The following is a 20,846-nucleotide window of genomic DNA, read 5'->3' on the forward strand; positions in this document are numbered from 1 at the left end:
AAAAAAAAAAAAAAAAAGAAAGGTTCTCTGTTTTTAAAAAGTTGTGAGAATTTTCAAGCATATCAAAAGTAATGAGAGCATCAACAAATCTGGATCTTTTGAAAAATGAAGCCAAGCTGGACATGGTGACACATGCCTTGAGTCCCATCACTGGTGTTCGGGGACTGTGGTCATTGGAATGTAATTGGCCCCCATAATGTCATAGGGAGTGGCACTGTTAGGAGGTGTGGCTTTGTTGGAGTAAGTATGGCCTTGTTGGAGGAAACGTGTCACTGTGGGGGTGGGCTCTGAGGTTTCCTATGCTCAAGATACCGCCCAGTGTCTCAGTTGACTTCCTGTTGCCTGCAAGATGTAGGACTCTCAGCTACTCCTCCAGCATGCATGCTGCCATGCTCCCAGCCATGATGATAACGGACTGAACCTCTGAAACTGTAAGTGAGCCATCCCAATTAAATGTTTTCCTTTACAAGAGTTACTGTGGTCATGGTGTCTCTCACAGCAATAGAAACCCTAACTAAAACAAGGATGGGATGGGGATGGGGGTCTGCCAGAGGCAGGTGGATCTCTGTGAGTTCCAGGCTAGCCAGCCTGGTCTACATAGCAAATTTCAGCCTAGCCAGGAATACACAATGAGACCCTGCAGAACAGCAGTGTGAAGTATCTTGGGAAAACCAAGACATCATGTCATCTCACTGGAAATACTTCAAATGAGGGCTGGAGAGATGGCTCAGAGGTTAAGAGCACTGACTGTTCCTTCTGGAGGTCCTAAGTTCAATTCCCAGCAACCACATGGCATTATAGATGGCTCACAACCATCTATAATAGGATCTGGTGCTATCTTCCAGCCTGTAGGCATCCATGCAGGCAGAACCCTGTGTACTTAATAAGTAAATCTTAAGAAAGAAAGAAAGAAAGAGAGAGAGAGAGAGAGAGAGAGAGAGAGAGAGAGAGAGAGAGAGAGAGAGGAAGGAAGGAAAGAAGGAAGGAAGGAAGGAAGAAAGAAGAGAGAGAGAGAGAGAGAGAGAGAGAGAGAGAGAGAGAGAGAGAGAGAGAGAGAAAGAAAGAAAGAAAGAAAGAAAGAAAGAAAGAAAGAAAGAGACTTCAAATGAGTCTCACCCCCTTCTGGGTTTGTATGTTTGTTGAGATAGTCTCACCATGTAGCCCAGGCTTGCCAGGAACTTGCCAGAGCAGCGCTGGGACTTTACCATCACATCCCAGCTAGAATAAGTCTTTTCATGAGGTGGGAGGAAGAACTACCATGCCACTACTATACCTTAAATTTTTTCTAAAAATTAAGCACATTCCTTACTATCATGAGTTAGAATGTCCCCCAATTGCTCGTGAGTGTATTTTTGCAGCGAGTTTGGATTTGAATCATTTGACTGTCACATCTAAATTTCTTAGAATCCAGACACTCCCCATCTTCGCTTTTCTTGTCATTTCTGTTATTATTGAAGTAGAAACTCAGCCATCTCTTCTGTAGTTCCCCAGTCCAGATTTTGCTAACTGTCCCCACGTGTCAATTCTTGTGTTCCTCTAGCCCTCATATTTCCGGTAAACTAGTTATTAAATCCACGGAACAAGAGTCAAGTTTGACTCTTTTTGGCAAAATAATATCCACCTGGGGTTCACTTTCTAAAAGATGTGTCTCTGCAACTCGAGCAAGAGGAACAGGTGCTGCCATTGGAAACACATACCCTAAAGCTCCTGTCAGGCTGGGTGAGGGCACGAGACTCTTGGGAAATACAGCCTGGCTCAGCAGCGGCCAAGTGTGCACTTTGCAAAAATCATTCTGGAAGCTGAAGGCTGGGCTGGAGAGGGTAGTTGGACTCAGGGTGGGGTGGGGTGGGGTGGGGTGGGGTGGGGGGCTGCATAGCCATTCCCTTTCTGGCTTTCTGGGTGAGGGGGACTGCAGGGACAGAAAGCAGATCTTAGAAAGAGGGAGAAGAGGTTGGTGGAAGACACGGGGGCTTGTGGGAAGTAAGCCCGTTACCTCTGCTGTGGTGCTTGTCCGTTTGTCAGGGCTCACTGTCCATCAACTAGTTTAAGACTTGCTGCTGACTCATCTTGTTTTTGTTTGTAGGGAGACGGGGATCTCATGTAGCCCAGGCTTCCCCCAAAATGTTCTTCCTACCCAAGTGCTGAGATTCCAGGATGCACCACCATATCTGGCTCATCTCCAGATACCAGGCTCTGCCAGATCTAAGCTCTGTCAGAAACACCAGTCCCTTGGGGCTGAAGAGATGGCTCATTCGCTAAAGGTATGCACTGCTCTTGCAGAAGACCTGAGTTTGGGTCCCAGCATCCACATCAGACAGCTCCCTGCTGCCGGCAGCTATAGTTCCAAACGATCCAGCGCCCCCTTCTGGCTCCCTTGAGCATTTGCACTCACATGTGCACATACACAGACATAAAACGTAATTTTTTGAAAAAAAAAAAAAAAGAATGAAAGAAAAGCACAGTCCCCTGTTGCTCATTGTCCACTCATCCATTTAACCAGCACTGACTGACTGTGCCAAGGTACTTGCTAGAATATGGAAGCTCCCAGGCAACTAACACCATTTTTGTGCTCAGGGCATATTCTCATTCACCAACACCTTCACCTCTGCTGGCCGTCTTCTCAGTTCTTGCCAGAAGGAACTCATGGGTGTATCAAAAAATAATCTTTATTGCCACTAGTATAAAACAGAGCAGATCAACTGGCCTCTTAGTCTGTACAGAGTGTGGGGCTTGAGACCACCTGGGCTGCCCCTACTTCTCACACAATGCCCCTCACTGGAATAGTGCCTCAGGAGCTCCTGAGGATAGGACCACAAATGCCTCCCTTGGGGACAGGCGTCAGGGATGGACAGGGTTGGGGGATGTTCTGTTGCCTGAGGGAGGTAAAGAAACAGAAGTGGGATGGGAGAGCGCTTCAGCTGTTCATCATCCCACCCACCTGCGTCAAGTCCACTGAATGGAAGGGTAGCAGGCAGCTCCACGGGCTCTGATGGCTCATGTGGCCTCAGAGGGCCACACGGGCACAGCAGTGGCGTAGCACACAGGGCAGGATGCCTCGGTTCAGCTGGTGGAATTCCACCAGCTGCAGCAGGTCTGTGAATCGGGTCTGGCCGTCGTCCATGCTGAAGTAGAGGCAGCCCTCGTCTTCGCTCTGCGGTGTGGCCAGAGGGCAGGTCAGGGAGTGGCCCTGGGTGGAGGAGTGGCCCGCGGGGCCAGCAATCGGCCCCCGTTTCTTGTACAGGGAAAAAGCAGGAGCATAGCAGGGCTTCGAGTCATGTGTCCCCTGGCTACAAGAACCCCCAATGAGGAGTGGGGGGTTACTCACCGGTAGAATGAGGTAATGCTTGACTTTCTGCAGGTGGCATAAGGAAAGGACAAAGCCCTGTGGGTTGCGCTGACTCTCCCGGACCAGGAACACACTTTGGGGGAGACAAAACCGCATTACCAGGGACTCCTGGTTCCACCTGCCCTAGGGCCTCGCTGGTCCCCAGGTCTGTTACCTGACCCAGCCCAGTCCCTTACCCGTCCACCAGTCCCTGCTGTCCAATTAGCCGCTGGCTCTCCTCCCGGGAAATGCGTCCGTGGAACCAGGGCTGGGTACGGTGGATGGCTGGGGTCAGGGGAAAAGATGCTGGTCATTCAGGGAAGGCACCTCGGACCCCAGCCAAGATTGCTCAGAGTAGCAACGCAGCCCATCCTAGGAACTCTAGACCATCACCCACCTGCGCTAAGGCTGGAGCCAGAGGATGGGGTGGGCAGGCTCAGACGGTGGTTTGTCTTCTTCTGCAGTGGGGGACATGGGAGTCAGGGTACCATTGGCAACCGCCGCCTCCCCAAGCCCTCCTCCTCCCTCCTACTCCATGAAAGCCCGTTGGGAGCCAGTGCAGCAGACACACAGATGCACGCAGGCCCTTACCCTCCAGGCCTGGGCCTCCTCCATGGCAGCACTCAGAGCTTCCCGGGGGTTCTCAATGACACGCCCAGCCTGGCCAGAGAAGTCCATGGCCACTAGGGTATTATCTGAAACGCTCCTCTGGGAAGAGGACAGAAGGAGGAGAGAGGGGGTCAGAATAGCTGCCCTGAGCCTGTATCCCCACCTCTCCTAATACCCCTGAGTATACTCACCAAGGGCGGAGACCCCAAGTAGGATAGGCGCAATTGACGAGATTGAGTCTGCTGGTAATTCTTATATAACTGCACCCCATACTGGAGGCAGGAGAAGAAGAAAAAAACAGTTTGAGGTCAAGAGAGCCTAGGAGATGGGCTGTGACACCGCTCAGGCCAGGACTTCTCCAGAGCAGGGCTGAACCTGCCCTTCCTGACTAGTATTCTCAGAAGCCGGGGCTATGGTGACCTCTTACTGGGAAGACAGAGCTACATCGCCTCCCTCAGGCCAGGCCAGCACCCCTGCCATTGCAGGGGTCTCACCTTGAAGAGACGGAAGGCAGCCAGCCAGCAGGTACGGCTCTGCTCATCCTCACTGCAGAAGACGTGGAGCCCCTTGTGGCCATTTCGAAGCTTGTTGGGCTGGGGGGAGAGGAAGTGGGCTGTCCCCTGTCTGATTCTGTGCCCAGCTGCCACGGGGCAGGGAAGGAGCCAAGGACTATCCAGATGTGCAGGTGTAGGGAGAATAGGCTGGGTTTCTCAAGGTGGGGGTCAAAAGCCAGAGGTAGGACACTAGCACAGGGCAGCTCTCGCCCTCCCCCAGACCAGGCCAGGCTTGAGTCCTCACCTTGACACAGAAGCCGAAATCTGTGGGCATCCCATAGAGCTTGCGGCCCTGGGTCACCACATACGCATTAGACTCATTCACATCCGCCACATACTGTAGGTGCCTCGGGTCCTGGGCATGGTGAGAAAGTAGGACTTGGTACAGGTAGGTCTTATCGCCACACGAGTGCCTCACCAGGTAAAGAGATTTTAGGACCAGGGAGAGGCAGGGGAATAACCATGTTCACACAGCAACTAGAGGCTGAGGGCTGAGGAGAGAGCTCAGTTGGTAAAGTGCCTGCTGGGTAATCGGGAGGCCCTGAGTTTGATCCCCAGCACCGACCTAAAGAGCTGGATGTGATGCTACAAACTTCTAATCCCAGTGTGGGGACAGCAAGGTTCTTGGGGCTCTCCTTTCAGTCAGCCTAACCTAATCTGCAAGTTCTAGGTCCCAGTAGGTATCCTGTCTTAAAAAACAAGGTAGACAGCTCCCAAGGAGGTCCACCTGAGACTGACCACTGACATTCACACACACGCACACACACGCGCGTGTGCACAAATACACACACAAGCAGAGGCGGATTCAAGGCACCTGTCTTTTCTACCGCCATTCCTAGGGTAGGTGAGCTAAACAGGGGTTGGGGTAGATAGATGCCCTCATGGCCCGAAGACAGCCAGCCCAAGGGGAAGGAAGAATAGCTAAGGGTCCCCTGGCCCAAGAGTGGAAAGGTCTAGGAGTACCACTGAGGAAGAAGTACATGACAGGCTAGAGCTGACCCTCAAGACCTCACCTTGGAGGTGCCCTTGGTGGAGTAATAGAGACCAGATCGACGCAGAAAGCAGAAGAATCGTTTCCACAGCTTTCGGCCTGACCCCCGGCCGGATCCCCGAAGCTGCAGGAAGCCCTGGATCTCGGGGAAGCTGCCAGCATTCAGGAAGTTCTGAGGACAGATGTGAATAGAAGGTGAAAGGCTTGCCTCCTCTCGGGCTTCCAGAGGAGGGGCAGCACCAATACTGACTGGCACCGTTTCACCAGCAAGGTCACCACGGCGGAGGGAAAATGCCAACAAACACACAGATCAGCTCACACATGGCAGCAGGGGTTAGAAACCCTGGATGACTCTGCGGGGGATTGTGGATACATGGTGAGAGAGACCTCACCTGGATGAGGTCTTCATGGGATACGCCTGTTTGTGCATCCAGACAACTGGAGACCATCTTTTCTGGGAACAGGGTATGCTGGGAAAGAAAGGAGTCAGGGATCAAAGCTCAAGAATCCAGGCTGGGGATGGGGAACCGGTGTGCGTGCGTGTGCGTGTGCGCGCGTGTGCGTGTGCGCACGTGTGCGCGTGCGTGTGTGTGCGCGTGCGTGTGTGTGTGTGTGTGTGTGCGTGTGCGTGTGTGTGTGTGTGTGTATGTGTATACACCCGGGGTCTCACTCACTGGGGGGCTCTTGAACAGTTCATACTTGGCGAAGTTTTTGCGGAAGACAAAGCGACTATCTCCACCAACAGGCCAGGCCTCCTGCACCTCCACCACGAACTCATGGTCCTCCACACCCCGCTCTGAGACCAAGGGTGGAAAGCAAGAGTTGGTAGAGATGAACCAAGCCTCACAGATGAGCCACCTGTCTGGCCCAAGACATCGTCCCACAGCTCCTTGTGCCCCAACTCACCCAGTGCTAAATAGGGGTGACACTCCACCAGGCCCCAGTACTCATCACTCAGGGCGTGAGCTCGCTGCACCAGCATTTCACACACATGGCGAGCTGTGGCACCCGCTGCCACCTCCACAGACCGGCAGGCCCCATCCTCGCTGTACACCTTCACCACCTGTACCCCAGGAACTGCAGGTGACTTGGGGTAAGGCAGGGGGGATTCTACTCTCTGACTTATCCTATCCTCAAGATACCCCAACTGCACTAAAGAGGCACCACCATATCTGCCCAGGGCTGGGGCAGCTCTGTCCCTGTTTTTCCCTTTCCCAAAACAACTCACGTGAAGGCGGCCGCAATCTCGAGGAAGCAACCCCCTTGCACCGGAGGAACCCCCAAGAATGTGTTTCTGTGAAGGTGGGCTGCAGAGCTCAGGGAAGGGGTTGGGGATGGAGGGTAGAGAGGTCGCCTGAAGCTCCTCTTCTCGAAGTTTCCTATGTCAGGGTTGAGGGATGGAAGCCCCTACGTGTTAGCCAGTGCTGGCTTCCCTCCCCGTCCCCAGATCTCTCTACCAATGCAGCCCCACTGCCCCATCCAACCTGCTGCTTGGGATGGGCAGAGGCTGGGACCGCTTCACATCCCCTGATGGAGGGTTATCAGGGGGTGGAGGAGTCTCGGGAGGGGTCCCAGGAGCTGGGCACACATCTTCCGGGGAGCTGCTGAGATGAGGCGGGCTCAGATCCAGTTCCATGGCACCTGTGAAGACAATGGAGCCCTGCTGATGCCATGTGCTGCCACTGACTGACACCTTCCCACTGCAGCTTCCTCTGAGCCCTCAGAGAAGGACAGGACATGCCCACTTTACAGAAAGGGACACTGGGGTCCTGAGAAGGAAGCATGCATGTGCCCAGGAGCATTCAGTCTGGTGACTGGGAGTCCAGTGCCAGCGTTCTTCCTGCAACAAAAGCGGCTCGGGAAGGAACGGGTGGCCTCCCTGCCACGTGCCCCTAGCTGCAGCCACAGGGTCAGGGCAAAGGCTGCTCCTTCCACGGGGCTCTGTGAATTTTTCCAGCGCGGTGTTGTGCCAGCCCCTTGTTGCCAGAAGCAGTTGCCAAGCCTGTTGTGGCAACACCTGGCCTAGTGATGAGTGACACACAGAGAACGAGGCGGTGAGGAAGGACAGGAATCAGAAAGGCAGGACAGTGTGCTCAGGTTGTGGCGGGAACAGAAGGCCTAGTCCGGGGGGGCTCTTAACCCGGCAACCTCCAAACTCTGTGGGCCTTTCTGGGCCCCTCGTCCTGCCTACTCTTCCGGCAGCCTCACCACCTCCTACGTAGGAGAAGTCCTCTGGGACTTGCCACACTCAGCCCTGTGCTGGGAACTCTGCCCCCATTACTGTGCACCTGTTTTATCCCATCTCTGGTCTGAAAGCACCTGGCACACACACCAGAGTCTCACCTATGCCTTAGCGCCCACGGGAGCAGAGGAGCAAGGACAAGTAAGGACAGGTGAGACCAGGCAAAGAGAAGGGGGAGGGAGGTTCCAGCCCTTCTCTGCAGGAACCGGCAGACCCCATGGTGCTGAACCTGGCAGGACCTAGACAAAATGCCGATCCTGGCACCCTGCCTGTTCTCCAGACCCTGCACCAGGACTGTGAGGCTGCCCAGGACATCTGGGAAGGTTCCCGGCACCAGGCTAGGATAGGAAAAACACTTGACCCTTCCGCGAGGGCACGAAGAGATCTGGGGGGCAGGTGAGTCAGGGCGGGGCGGGACAGCTATGCCCCAGGCTCCCCATTCAACTTTGACTCATCTCTAGGACTTCCTGGCTGAAAAGGAACACAAACAACCTGTCTCTGCCCTCGGTCCCGGACTCTCCAACCTACGGGGAGCCTGGGAGCGAGCGCGGGGTGCGGGTTGGGAAAAGATGAAGATGTGGGGAGGAGCAGCCCGAGGCTCCCCTGACATCACCTTTCCCCACCCTTGGCCAATGTCCAGCCCAGGTGGGACTAATGTCTGCCCACCTTAGTCCTAAACCATCAGCTTGCTTACAACCCAGGGAGGTGGGAGGAAATGCCCGGGCTGGATCCAGGAACCTATCAGGATTGGAGGCCACCTCCTGGTGATGTGCAAGCAGCATTCAGCCCTGCCTAGCCTGGGTCTTGAACCTACAACTCTCTTTGCTGTTAACTACCCTCAGGATGTACGATGATGCATTTGGCCTTAGGGACTCCTGTATATTGCTCTGTGGAAGAGGATTTCTGAACACACTCTGGGTTGTCCTGACCAGAAGGGTACCATCAGGCAGTAATGGAGTTAAAACACCCAAGAGGACAGGCAGACAGACCGAGCAAAGCACCCCCAGGAGAGCCAGGCAGAGCAAGCAAACACCTGACACCCACACCTACCCATCTGATTTTTCATTTTAGGGAGAGATGGGGGGGAGGTCTCTGCCGGGGTGCCCCTCCCTCCAAGGCAGAAAACATCAACCCGCTGGACAGCTGTTTGAAAGCAGAGGAAGCAGATTCAAGTCAGATTACAGTCTGATGCCAGAGGCCCAGGTGCAGGCTGCACTAGGGTTAGCTTCCAGATCCCTCCACCCCACCCTTCAGCTGGGGAAGACTAGAAGCCGGCAGGTACCTAAAAGATAAGATGAGGTAGAGGAGCCTGCTGCGGGCCCCTGCCTGCAATCCCTGCCCAAGAGATCTGAGGCATTCAAACTAGAGCCTAAGCAAAGCTTCCAGCGGAGAAACTGGTCCCCCAACCAACAAGTCCTCTCAACCAGGCCACTCTAACTCCAGCTCCCTAGTCTCAGCAGCTCCGGCCCCACCCTCTCTCCTACCCTCCCAGCCGCCTTGTTTACTTCCTGAATGTTGCCCCACCTAGCAAACCCCAAGGCGAGTGGCAAGGCCTAAATGTTTGGGGCCAACAGCAATCAAAGCCACGGTCCACTCTTCCCAGGTCTAGGAGAGGGGTTGGTGAGCCAGTGGCCTGGGCAGCTTGAGGACTGGTTCTGGTCCAGTATACCAAGCCAACTCCCATCAGGACTTGGGGAGGGAAGAGGGGGTCTTAACCTTTAGGGGTACTGGGCCCAGATGAGGAGTTAGGAAACCCTTAGTTGACCCGAAGTTGATGCTCCGCCCACTCCACTCAGGAAAAACCATCCAATGGAATAAAGGGGGGCGGGACAACTCTTTTAATGTTTAATTTGGGAAGAATGCTAGAGTTGCCTGTAGAGTTAATCATTATTTTGCATTTGAGGAGGTGTACAAAACACACACACACACACGGGAGAACAGAGTCCAAGCTAGCACAGACTCACAACCCAGAAGGCATTGCATTCTTGGGGGGGGGGGTGGTCCGGTAAAGATTTTTAAAAAGGCTGAAAATGCTACCATCTGGCCCTCAGGTGCACTCTGTCCCAATCCTGCCATGAAGACCCAGACCCGGACTTAGGTCCTTCCCCAGCCTCAGATTCCAGACAGGCCCACATGACCCGCCACACACTCTCTTCCTGGCCCTGCAGGGCAGACCCTTCTCACGGCACCCGCATCTCCAGCTTTCTTTGTCCACATGCAGCTGCAGCTGCAGCCAGGAGGGATCCTCAGCCCACCGGGCTTCCACATCCGAGGTGGGACAACGGCGTGGAGGGACGGAGTTCCAACCATGTGGGAATCCCTCTCCTCTGCTCCCCTCCAAATGGGAACCCCAGATTGTAATAAACTGAGCTCAGCAAGGTAGAGAAGGGCCACCTCCGGATCCGCCCCTACACCTACACACACACACACACACACACACACACACACACACACACACACACACACACACCTCCAACTAGCTGGTCCTGAGTAGAAAGAACTAGTTTTAGCCGGAAAGTCCAGATTTCCGGAGGTGACCGAGAGACCCTACCTCCCATCCACGAATTCACTGGGAGAGAAGGAAGTGTGAGGGACACAAAATGAAAAACACGGGAGGTCTCGGGGAGCAAGGTGAGGAAGGGGAAGGATTCGAGATGCCGAGCAACAAACAAACAAAACAACGCAGCGAAGCCGCCAGAGAGCATCAGGAGAAGGACGCTTTCCTTAGGGACCCAGACCTAACTTGCGTCCCACCCCCAAGATGAAGTTTCCGCTCGCTTCGTTCCTTACCCAGACCTTGGACGTCGGCACACCTGCCCGAGGCCACCGGTTTAGGGAGAAAGACTCTAGGCCTGAACTACCACCACCCCCTTTCCCCGCCTGTGGCCTGACCTCACCAAGCGAGGACGTTCGGGAGGGGGGGGGTGGGGGGGAGAGCCTGGCAGCCTCCGGGCCATCTACCTGGGCCGCGGGCCAGATCCGCCCGAGGCGGGCACAACCTGAGGCCCTGGTGAGGATGGGGGTAGGAGCAGATTGTCTGAGACCGATCTCGGTCGCCTTACCTGGAGGAACTCCAGCAGAAGGAGCCGGACACCGGGCCCAAAGTCAGGCTCTGTCTAGGGATCCCAAACACTTGGATTTGAGTTCAAATCCACTCTCTCTTCTCTACAGGTGGTTAGGAGGGTATCGCGCCTTTGGATGTTGAGGCGGGAGAATATGGAGAGAACCCTGCGTATCCAGATTCCAGGCTCAGGAAAACTAAAATTATCTTGGGCAGGTGAGGGCGGGGCCTGAGAGGCGCCCTGGAGAAGGAAGCGCTGGAGGAGGGGTGGAGACTCCTCACAATGCACTGCCTGGGATTGCTCTTGCCCTTCCTACTGGGCAGCAGGTGCCAGGGGAGAGAGCAGGTGCCTGGGCAGAGGCGGGGAAGAGTCAAAAAGAGCAGGCTGGAAAGAGAAAAATCTAGTCGGAAGGCTGTTTGTTAGATAAGAAATGGTCCCGCCCACTCCTACTCGTCCCTCCCCCTGGATGGTCAGTTCATTGGTCAAGCTAGGGGGCCGTCTTCAACTTCCCCCCATCCCCCACCCCGGGCCAGGACAAAGGGCACTCCGCTGAAGAGGGAAGCCTGGAGAGATGCTCTGCCCTTTGACCTCCAGCCACAGTCTAGCCACTCAGGCTGTTGTTCCCCTGGCCCCTCTGAGATACCCAAGGTACACCCTCCCTTCCGAGCCAAGTCCAGGGTCTCACCTGCCCCGTTTCAAATCTAAGAGTGGCAAGGTGGCCTAGTGGGAGGGGCCACGGTGATCTGGCGACCGTTGTGGCCCGGGTGCAAGAGATCCCTGTTCCAGCAGTAACTCCAGCTTTCTGGTTCAGCCCTCAGCAAACATCGGGGGATCTGGAAGAGGGGCTGAGAGACCGAGATCAAAGGCAGCTGCGGGCCACCTCCCAGCTTCCTATGGGTGACATTTAAAGAAAAACAAACAAGCCACGGTTGGAAAGAGGTCTGCCCCGGAGGACGCACAGCCTCAACTATTCCCTGGAAAAGCTAGTGTGAAAAGGCCGCTGTGGAGGCGCAGGCCTTTAGTCCCAGCACTCTAAAGGCAGAGGCAGGTGGATCTCTGAGCGCTCTATGCCAACCTGATCTACACAGCAAGTTCCAGGGCAGGGAGGACTATACAGAGAAACATTGTCTCAAAAAAAACAAAAAGAAAGAAAGAAAAGAAAAGAGAAAGGCTAGTATGAATGGGCAAAGCCAAGAGTGAGTGTGAAAGGCGGCAAGGTTGCTTGGGCCAGGAAGCAGTTTGAACAGAAAAAGCTCGGGAGACAATTTACTCAACACTGAGCAGATCCAGGCTTGGGGATACAGAGCAAAACAACAGAAACAGATCCGCCCTCAGCCTGCTGCAACCCAGTCAGGGAGACTGACCTTTAAGAGTCACACAAATACAAAAATGACAAGTGACAAGTATGCCAGGTGAGTGACTCACGGGAAGCAGGGAGGAAGCAGAGGAGGAGCTGCTGGTGACTGGGAACCAGAGGGGTGAGCCATCCCTCGTGGAGGAGCAAACATAGGCGGACACGGAAGGCAGAGCTAAGGGAGTGGGGGTGGACAGGAAAAGCCGCCGCCGCCGTGCAGGTGAGCCTGGGCAGGCTGTGCAGGCTGGGAGGGGTGGAGAAGAGCCTCGCAGTTCTTAAAAGGCGGGAACACAGCCCGCAAGTCTCTTAAGCTGCTATGGAAAACAGATCCTTGGGCCCCTCCTCAGCCACCAGAGTCGATATCTCTGAGGCAGAGCCCCAGGAATGTGTGGTATTGACCAGCCCTCCGGCTGTTTTGCAAACCAGGTTTGGGAGCCGTCCATCCTGTTTGTCCAGACTGGCAGGGGTGGTGGGCAGAAGCCAGACCCTACAGGCTGTATCTGGGCCCAAGGGGAGACACAGAGCAATGGGCAGGGTTCCTGTAGATCCCTCAGAACGTTGAAGGCTGGGCTGGAGGGAAGCCGGACTCAGAGGGCTGAGGGATGTAGGATGCCATTTCTTTCTTTAGTAAAGACTTGTTTTTTTGGTTTGGTTTGGTTTGCTTTTCGAGACAGGGTTTCTCTGTGTAGCTTTGCGCCTTTCCTGGATCTCGCTCTGTAGTCCAGGCTGGCCTTGAACTCACAGAGATCTGCCTGCCTCTGCCTCCCGAGTGCTGGGATTAAAGACGTGCGCCACCTTGTTTTTATTTATGTGTACATGCCTGTGTGTGTGTGTACGTACGTGGGTTCCTGCAGGTCTCCTCCAGCCGAACCACAGGCAGGCAGGCAGTTTGGGTCCTCTGGAAGGTCATCACGTGCTCTTAGCCTCTGATCCATTTCTCTCCTGCCCCAGGATTCCATCCAGAGGAAGTGGACTGTAAGGCCACAGAGCAGAGCTGAGACCTCAGCGGGGAGGCAAGAGGGGCTACCAGTGGGGACAGAGGCTTGTAGGAGCTTGGGCGTCCGTCTGTCTGGGACCTTACAGGGTAGATGCACAAAGCTGTGTGTTTGTCAGGACTCATTGAAAGTTCCTCATGTAACCATTGCATTTTGTTTGTGTGGGGGAAACTGGGGCTGTGTGTCACACAGTGTGTGTGTGTGTGTGTGTGTTTGTCTCCCCCCTTCTGTCTGTCTGTCTCTCTCTGTCTCTCTCTCTCTGTCTCTGTCTCTCTCTCTCTCGTGTGTGTGTGTGTGTGTGTGTGTGTGTGTGTGTGTGTGTGTGTGTGTGTGTGTAGAGGTTAGTGAGAACTGGTTCTCTCCTTCCAACAGGTGGGTTCCGAGAATCAAAGCTCATGTCATCTGGCTTAGCTGCAAGTGCCTTTCACTGCCAAGCCATCTTGCCCATGGGAGATGAACTTTAATTATGTATATAAGTTAATTAGAATTTAGGATAAAAGTCACCACAAGCTGAATATGTAAGCCCAGTCAGTACTCAGGAGGATTAAGAGTTCAAGGCCAGCCGGGCGGTGGTGGTGCACGCCTTTAATCCCAGCACTCGGGAGGCAGAGCCAGGTGGATCTCTGTGAGTTCGAGGCCAGCCCGGGCTACCAAGTGAGTCCCAGGAAAGGCACAAAGCTACACAGAGAAACCCTGTCTCGAAAAACCAAAAAAAAAAAAAAAAAAAAGAGTTCAAGGCCAGACTGAGGTATGCCATAGCAAGAGTATCTCCAACCAAACAAAACTAAAATAAAAGACACACAAGAAGGAATGGGTTTGCTGTCCCTTGTCTTACGATGCTGTTGCATCTAGACAAACCCAGTTTTTATTGTTGCATTGCCATGGTTTTTATTTTTTATTTATGTGTATGTGTTTGCCTACATGTATTTAACTATACTACATTGTTGACTGGTGCCCAAAGAGGCCAGAGGAAGGCATCAGATCCCCTGGAACTGGAGTCAGAGATTATTACGAAGTACTATGTAGGTGCTGGAACCTGAACCCCGGTCCTCGGCCAGAGCAGCAAGTGCCCACCATTTCTCTAGCCCATTTTTGGTTTTCTATCTTGGGGTCTTGATATGTAACCTTGGCTAGCCTCCAACTCCCTATTTAACTGAAGCTAGTCCTGAACTTGTGGCCACCCTTCTGCCTCTGCTGGGGTTATAGACCTATGCCATCATAAAATATCTTGATTTGAAGAAGCGGGGGAGATGGCTCAGCAGGTAACGATGCTTACAGCAAGCCCAATGACCCGAGTTCAATTCTCAGGAACCACATGCTGAGGAGAGGACTCCCAAAAGTTATCCTCGCCGGGCGGTGGTGGCGCACGCCTTTAATCCCAGCCCTCAGGAGGCAGAGCCAGGCGGATCTCTGTGAGTTCGAGGCCAGCCTGGGCTACCAAGTGAGTTCCAGGAAAGGCGCAAAGCTACACAGAGAAACCCTGTCTCGAAAAACCAAAAAAAAAAAAAAAAAAAAAGTTATCCTCTGACCTCCACTGTGGTATTGGTATATCCATACCCACACATACATATATACTCATAATGAATACCTTTATAATTTTAAAAATACCTTGATTAGAAAATGCACTTTATATCTCAACTACAAAATGTCAAAGTCTAGTTTCTATTGACTCTTTATCAAGTATATACCACTGTAAAGTTAAAAATTCAAGGAACCACTTGTATTGATCACTGGAAAGCACTGAGAATTGAAATATAAACCTTCATGTTTCTATAGCAGTAGCTTTTGTTTTGTTTTGTTTTTGTTCTCAATACGGAGTCTCTCTATGTAACAGCCCTGGCTGTCCTGGAACTTGCTTTGTAAACCAGGCTGGCCTCGAACTCACAGAGATCCACCTGCATCTGCCTTCTGAGTGCTGGAATTGAAGGAGTGTGCTACCATGTCTGGAGACAGTAGCTTTTTTTTTTTTTTTCCAAAGATTTATTTATTTATTATGTATACAGCATGTATGACTGCAGGCCAGAAGAAGGCACCAGATGTCATTATAGATGGTTGTGAGTCACCATGTAGTTGCTGGGAATTGAACTCAGGACCTCTGGAAGAGGAGTCAGTGCTCTTAACCTCTGAGTCATCTCTCCAGCCCCAACAGTAGCTTTTTTATAAAGATGTAGAGCCCATTTAATGGACAGATAGGATCTTTTGATACAGTGTGTTGCTATGTTGCCCAGAATGTTCTTGAATTCAGCCAGTCTTCTTGCTGTGTTTCCCAAGTAGTTAAGGCTACAGGCACTGTGACAATTTAATACTTACATACCAAAAGATTAATTTAGCCGTTTACTTCCCATGATGCACAAAAATAATTCTAAATAGATCCTAAAGGGCTATTAGATCTAAATAGATCCTAGATGGCTCAGTAGTTAAGAGCACTTGCTGCTCTTCAGAGAACCTGAGTTCATTTCCCATCACTTACCATTCAAAGGTTCACAACTGCCTGTAACCGGCTCCAGGAGATCTGATGCCTTCTTCTGGTTCCCACAGGCACCTGTATACACATGTACTTGTACAGATATAAACACACACATAAATAAAAATAATCATTAAAAAATCATAGCCACGCACGGTGGTGTATGCCTTTAATTCCAGCACTCAGGAGGCAAAAGCAAGTGGATCTCTATGAGTTCAAGGCTGGCCTGGTCTACATAGTGAGTTCCAGGACAGCCAAGCTATGTAGAGAGACCCTATTTCAAAAACATAAACAAGGAAACCAGAAAAAATAGACCATAAGCCTAAATATCAGAACTGAACCTATAAAATTTTAGATAAAGTCACAATAAAACATCAAAAACATCCGGGCGGTGGTGGCGCACGCCTTTAATCCCAGCACTCAGGAGGCAGAGCCAGGCGGATCTCTGTGAGTTCGAGGCCAGCCTGGACTACCAAGTGAGTCCCAGGAAAGGCGCAAAGCTACACAGAGAAACCCTGTCTCGAAAAACAAAAACAAAAACAAAAACAAAAACAAAAAAAATGAAGGAAATCTGTAACCTTGGGTTAGGCAAAGGATATTTATTTATTTATTTTGGTTTTTGGAACAGAATTTCTGTGTACCCCTGGCTGTCCTGGAATTCTCTCTGTAGACCAGGCTGCCCTTGAACTCAGAGATCTGCCTGCCTCTGCCTCTCAAGTAAGATAAAGTCTTATGCCACCACTGGGCTTGCAAAAGATTTTTTAAAGAAAAAAATTAATTGAATGTATTCATTTAGAATGTATATGTTGCAAAAACCAAGGAAAAATACTTGTAAATTATCTATTTCATTTATTTCATTATAGATACTGTATGTAGACTACATAAAGAACTTTTTTGTTTTGTTTTTGATTTTTCAAGACAGGGGTTCTCTGTGTAACAGACCTGGCTGTCCTGGACTCTCTTTGTAGACCAGGCTGGCCTCTAACTCACAGAGATCTGCCTGCCTCTGCCTCTTGAGTGGTGGAATTAAAGGCCTGTGCCACCATCCCTCAGTTATAAAGAACTCTTAAATACCAATAATAAAGACATAAGTAACCCAATTAAAACTGGGCTATAAACTGAGCATCGTGGTACATGCCTTTAATCCTAGTTCTCAAAAGGCAGAGGCAGGTGTATCTCTGAGTTCCAGGCCAGCCAGAGCTACACAGTAAGACCCATCTCAAAAACAAAACAAAATTGGCCAAGCAGTGGTGGCACAGGTCTTTAATGCCAGCATTCAGGAAGCAGAAGCCAGTAGATCTCTCAGTTCGAAGCCAGCCTGGTCTACAGAGTGAGTTCCAGGACAGCCAGGGCTACACAGAGAAACCTTGTCTTGAAAAATCAAAAATAGGGCTGCAGAGATGGCTCAGAGGTTAAGAGCACTGACTGCTCTTCCAGAGGTCCTGGGTTCAATTCCCAGCACCCACATGGTGGCTCACAACCATCTGTAATGAGATCTGGCGCCCTCTTCTGTGTACATAATAAATAAATAAATCTGTTTGGTTTGGTTTGGTTTTTGGTTTGGTTTTTCCAGACAGGGTTTCTCGGTAGCTTTGGAGCCTGTCCTGGACTAGCTCTGTAGACAAACTCACAGAGATCCACCTGCCTCTGCCTCCCGAGTGCTGGGATTACAGGCATGAGCCACCACCGCCTGGCATAAATCTTTAAAAAAAAGAAAGAAAGAAAGAAGGGAAGGAAGGAAGGAAGAAAGAAAGAAAGAAAGAGAAAAAATAAAAAAAGAAAGAAAGAAAAAGAAACACAGAATGAATGTTTCTCTTTCAAGTAATATGTATGAATGGGTAATGGCTACCTGAAAAGATGGCCAGTAGCATTCCCTAATAGAATAGGTATCATCAACGAGATGGGAAAGCAATGTGTGTAACAGCTATGAAGAAAGAAATCCCTGTGTGCGCTATTGCTGTTGGTAGTGTAAGATGACACAGCCGCTCGAGAAAAACCAAAACAGGTAGGCAACTCCATAAAGAGGTAAATATAAGTTTCCCAGGCAGCCCAGTATTTCTACCCCTAGGAATCTACCAAAGAGAAATGATGGCACACGTCCACAAAAAGACATCCACATTTATAGCAGCAGCATTGTTCAAAACAGACGGAAACCGAAGAAACCCAAATTAATGGCAATAAATCGTAACTGTGCTCTGTCTACACGTGGAATGAAATATTACTCATCAGTAAAAAGGAACTCCTGGTACACCACTGGAGGGAAGCTTGTTCTTTCTTGCAAAAGAAACCATAGCAAAAGCCACATGCTGTATGGTTCCATTTACGTGAAATACCCAGAAAAGTTTGTAGAGAGCGGATCGGTGATCGCTCAGAACTGGCGTCGGAAGCCGGATGGATTGCAAGCACAGAGGACCGGAGCTTCTTAGACTGATGGAAACGTTCTGTAACTGGACACACTGACAACAGAGCTCGACAAACAAAGGTTGAGCAAACAGTGAACAGTTTAAAGAGACACCAGAATGGGTGCGATCCTAAAGTGGTGCTTCAGGGGAGGAAGAGGCAGGGAAGACTCAGATGAGAGGCCTCCGCTTCCAGAATTACAAACTGGGTAACCGGATGAGAGGCTAGGATGAGACGGGTGTGCAAAAGGTGGGTGCCCGTGAGGAAGCCCAGCCCGAGGAACAGACACTTCCTTTCCTTTAGTGCAGGAAAGAGTCACAAAGGTTTGGAAACGACACCACTTGGCACTGTAGAGTCAAAAGAACTAGAGTGTTGGGTTTAACCCGGAAAGACTTTTGCGACAGCGTCTGACAATCTGAGTTCAGTCCCTGGGACCCAGAGGATGGAAGGAGGCCGATTCCTGAAAGCTGTACCCTGACCTTCACAAGTATGCTGTGTGGCACAGCCCCCACCTCCAATACACACTCATACACAAATTAATAAATACATGTAATAAAAGTTTTTTTTTTTTTTTTTTTGGTTTTTCGAGACAGGGTTTCTCTGTGTAGCTTTGCGCCTTTCCTGGATCTCGCGCTGTAGACCAGGCTGGCCTCGAACTCACAGAGATCCGCCTGCTTCTACCTCCCGAGTGCTGGGATTAAAGGCGTGCGCCACCACCGCCCGGCGTAATAAAAGTTTTAAAAGATGCCCTCACATGCACAAATTCATTCACATATATACATAATTATTCTAAAAAGTTTAAAAAAAAAAGCTCGAGCATGTAACTATGGGGTGGTTTCAAATGTCGTTATCATGCTATCGAGAAATAGCAATAATCAAACCATCAGCTACTTCAGCCCCATCCTCAGATGCTTGCCCCATTTTTTTTCTGTCTTTTGTAAACGGAAAAGAGCTCTGCAATCAGAGGCAGTTCGTTATTTAAGCAAATCCATGACGTCCAGTGAGCAACGGGTGCCGAAGAAATGCAGCGCTCTCAAAACCCAGATCAGGGAGGGTTTGGACAGGTTCGCCCATTGGGGCCAGGATACTCGCTCTCCAGCCGCGGTACAGGATCAAGATGTAGTAGTAGCTGGTGACTGCAGGGGGCGCCCACACGCAATGAGCGGTCCGCCACGCCCCTCACGTGACCCTGGCCTGGCGTCACACCCGGAAGCAGCCCTGCAGCGGAGCGGGCCGCAATGAGTGGGGAGCCAGGACAAGTGTCCGTAGTGCCCCCTCCCGGGGAGGTAGAAGCAGGCAGTGGAGTCCACATCGTGGTGGAGTACTGGTGAGCCACTCGGGCTGAAAAGGAGCCCAGTGTTCGCCGGCGAGACGGGGGTGGGCCCACGGGAGGCCCCACCCCCCGGAACCCCAGCTCACCCCACGTCTCTTCTCCCCAGTGAACCCTGCGGCTTCGAGGCGACCTACCTGGAGCTGGCGAGCGCCGTGAAGGAGGAGTATCCGGGCATCGAGATTGAGTCGCGACACGGGGGGACAGGTGAGGTCCGCAGAGCACCTGCTGAGTCAGTCTGTGTTATAAACCCCAGCTCTCCTACCTTATAGAGCTGACACTGGCTACTATATATAACCCCCCTAGCAGTGTCTGGCACATAGTGAAAATGCCTGGTGTGGGTTTGGAGCGAAGGAGCCCTTAATGGCGTGATGGGGGGTTCTTGGGCTGAATGGCTTAAGGATCTAAAAACCGGGTCACACGTGGTGTAGGCGGAGACCATGAACAGTCCTGCTTTACAGTCTCTGGAGTGCCGAGGACCTCCCTGGACTTCTGCCCGTTCTTGGCTCATTCTTGCGTTTATTTCATACCAGGGGCCTTTGAGATTGAGATCAATGGACAGCTGGTGTTCTCCAAGCTGGAGAATGGGGGTTTTCCTTATGAGAAAGATGTGAGTATCTGCAGCATTGAGAGGATGGCTGAGACACACCCTCCTCTCCTATGCGTAATACCGGCCCACGTCTCTGTCCCCTAGCTCATCGAGGCCATCCGAAGAGCCAGCAACGGAGAACCTTTAGAAAAGATCACCAATAGCCGGCCTCCCTGCGTCATCCTGTGACGACACGATTCTTGGAAGCGTGGTTCTGGGGTTCAAACCTTTGTTTCCTTGCGGTTCCCCTAGGAACTCCCTCTGCCTTTTGCCCCTCACTTATCTCCATGTAGCTAACACCCTGACCTCCACTTTGCCCCTTTGGGCACAAAGAGGGACTAGACATTTCTATGGTCTTGGAGGCAGAAAAGAGATGTTCTCTGTGGATATTTCCACTACCACCTCACACCCCTTTCCCAGGATCGGTGCCCTCTGCAGCTCGGCCCTCTCCCCAGCTTGGCAATTCCTGTCGGGTGCCACAGTTGCTGTAACTCATTTCCCCCGAGTCCTGGGCAATGTCAGCTATTGGCAATAAAGAGCTACTGGCGCTCCAAATCTTTGTGCCAACTGGTGTGTGTTTATGTCCAGCCTGCGGGGAGCATGGAGGACAGTCTGGCCCTGTTAGCACCTCCTGGGGTTGGTCATTTCTGGACAGATGCATGTCTCTAAGGCAAGGAAACGGAGTCACACAGACAGCCCCTTCCCCAAGTCCACTTTCCCCCTTGGAGGAGAGGAACTCATTCTGGCAGTAGCCTTCGAATGAGCGCATCCAGTGGAGAATGAGCCTGTCACCAAAGGGTCCTCAGAAAGGAATCCCCCAACCCCAAACCAAACCACCTCAAACTTTTGGAAGCTCTCTATACCCACTCACTCCAGGGAGAACTGTGTGTCAAGTGAGCAGGAAGGCTTAGCCCAGAACCACTCCCAGACA

General features: G+C 51.8%; 2 protein-coding genes across 3 annotated transcripts; one reads left to right on the top strand and one right to left on the bottom strand.

Annotated features, from left to right (window-relative positions):
- Positions 1–2,676: 2,676 nt before the first annotated feature.
- Grb7 (growth factor receptor bound protein 7) lies at positions 2,677–18,574 on the bottom strand. 2 transcript variants are annotated; one of them, XM_052758584.1, is made up of 18 exons: positions 15,603–18,574; positions 12,978–13,110; positions 11,469–11,674; positions 10,784–11,167; positions 6,964–7,120; positions 6,708–6,858; positions 6,386–6,542; positions 6,154–6,275; positions 5,872–5,949; positions 5,502–5,651; positions 4,733–4,843; positions 4,429–4,527; positions 4,126–4,206; positions 3,917–4,033; positions 3,723–3,783; positions 3,523–3,610; positions 3,326–3,419; positions 2,677–3,151 (listed from the first exon to the last, which is right to left on the bottom strand). In XM_052758584.1, exons 5-18 carry the CDS (start codon positions 7,113–7,115, stop codon positions 3,005–3,007), a joined length of 1,608 nt encoding a protein of 535 aa, XP_052614544.1. In that variant the 5' UTR covers positions 7,116–7,120; positions 10,784–11,167; positions 11,469–11,674; positions 12,978–13,110; positions 15,603–18,574; the 3' UTR covers positions 2,677–3,004. The 2 variants fall into 2 exon arrangements, with proteins under 2 accessions (XP_052614544.1, XP_052614545.1); XM_052758585.1 differs by lacking the exon at positions 15,603–18,574 and having other exon boundaries at positions 12,978–13,338.
- A 611-nt stretch (positions 18,575–19,185) lies between these two features.
- Mien1 (migration and invasion enhancer 1) lies at positions 19,186–20,470 on the top strand. Its single transcript, XM_052758586.1, has 4 exons — positions 19,186–19,323; positions 19,436–19,533; positions 19,860–19,936; positions 20,021–20,470. Exons 1-4 carry the CDS (start codon positions 19,235–19,237, stop codon positions 20,102–20,104), a joined length of 348 nt encoding a protein of 115 aa, XP_052614546.1. The 5' UTR covers positions 19,186–19,234; the 3' UTR covers positions 20,105–20,470.
- Positions 20,471–20,846: the final 376 nt, after the last annotated feature.

Source organism: Peromyscus californicus, unplaced genomic scaffold (assembly GCF_007827085.1).
Source record: "Peromyscus californicus insignis strain IS unplaced genomic scaffold, ASM782708v3 Scaffold_3__1_contigs__length_106647218, whole genome shotgun sequence".
Taxonomy (NCBI): Eukaryota; Metazoa; Chordata; class Mammalia; order Rodentia; family Cricetidae; genus Peromyscus; species Peromyscus californicus.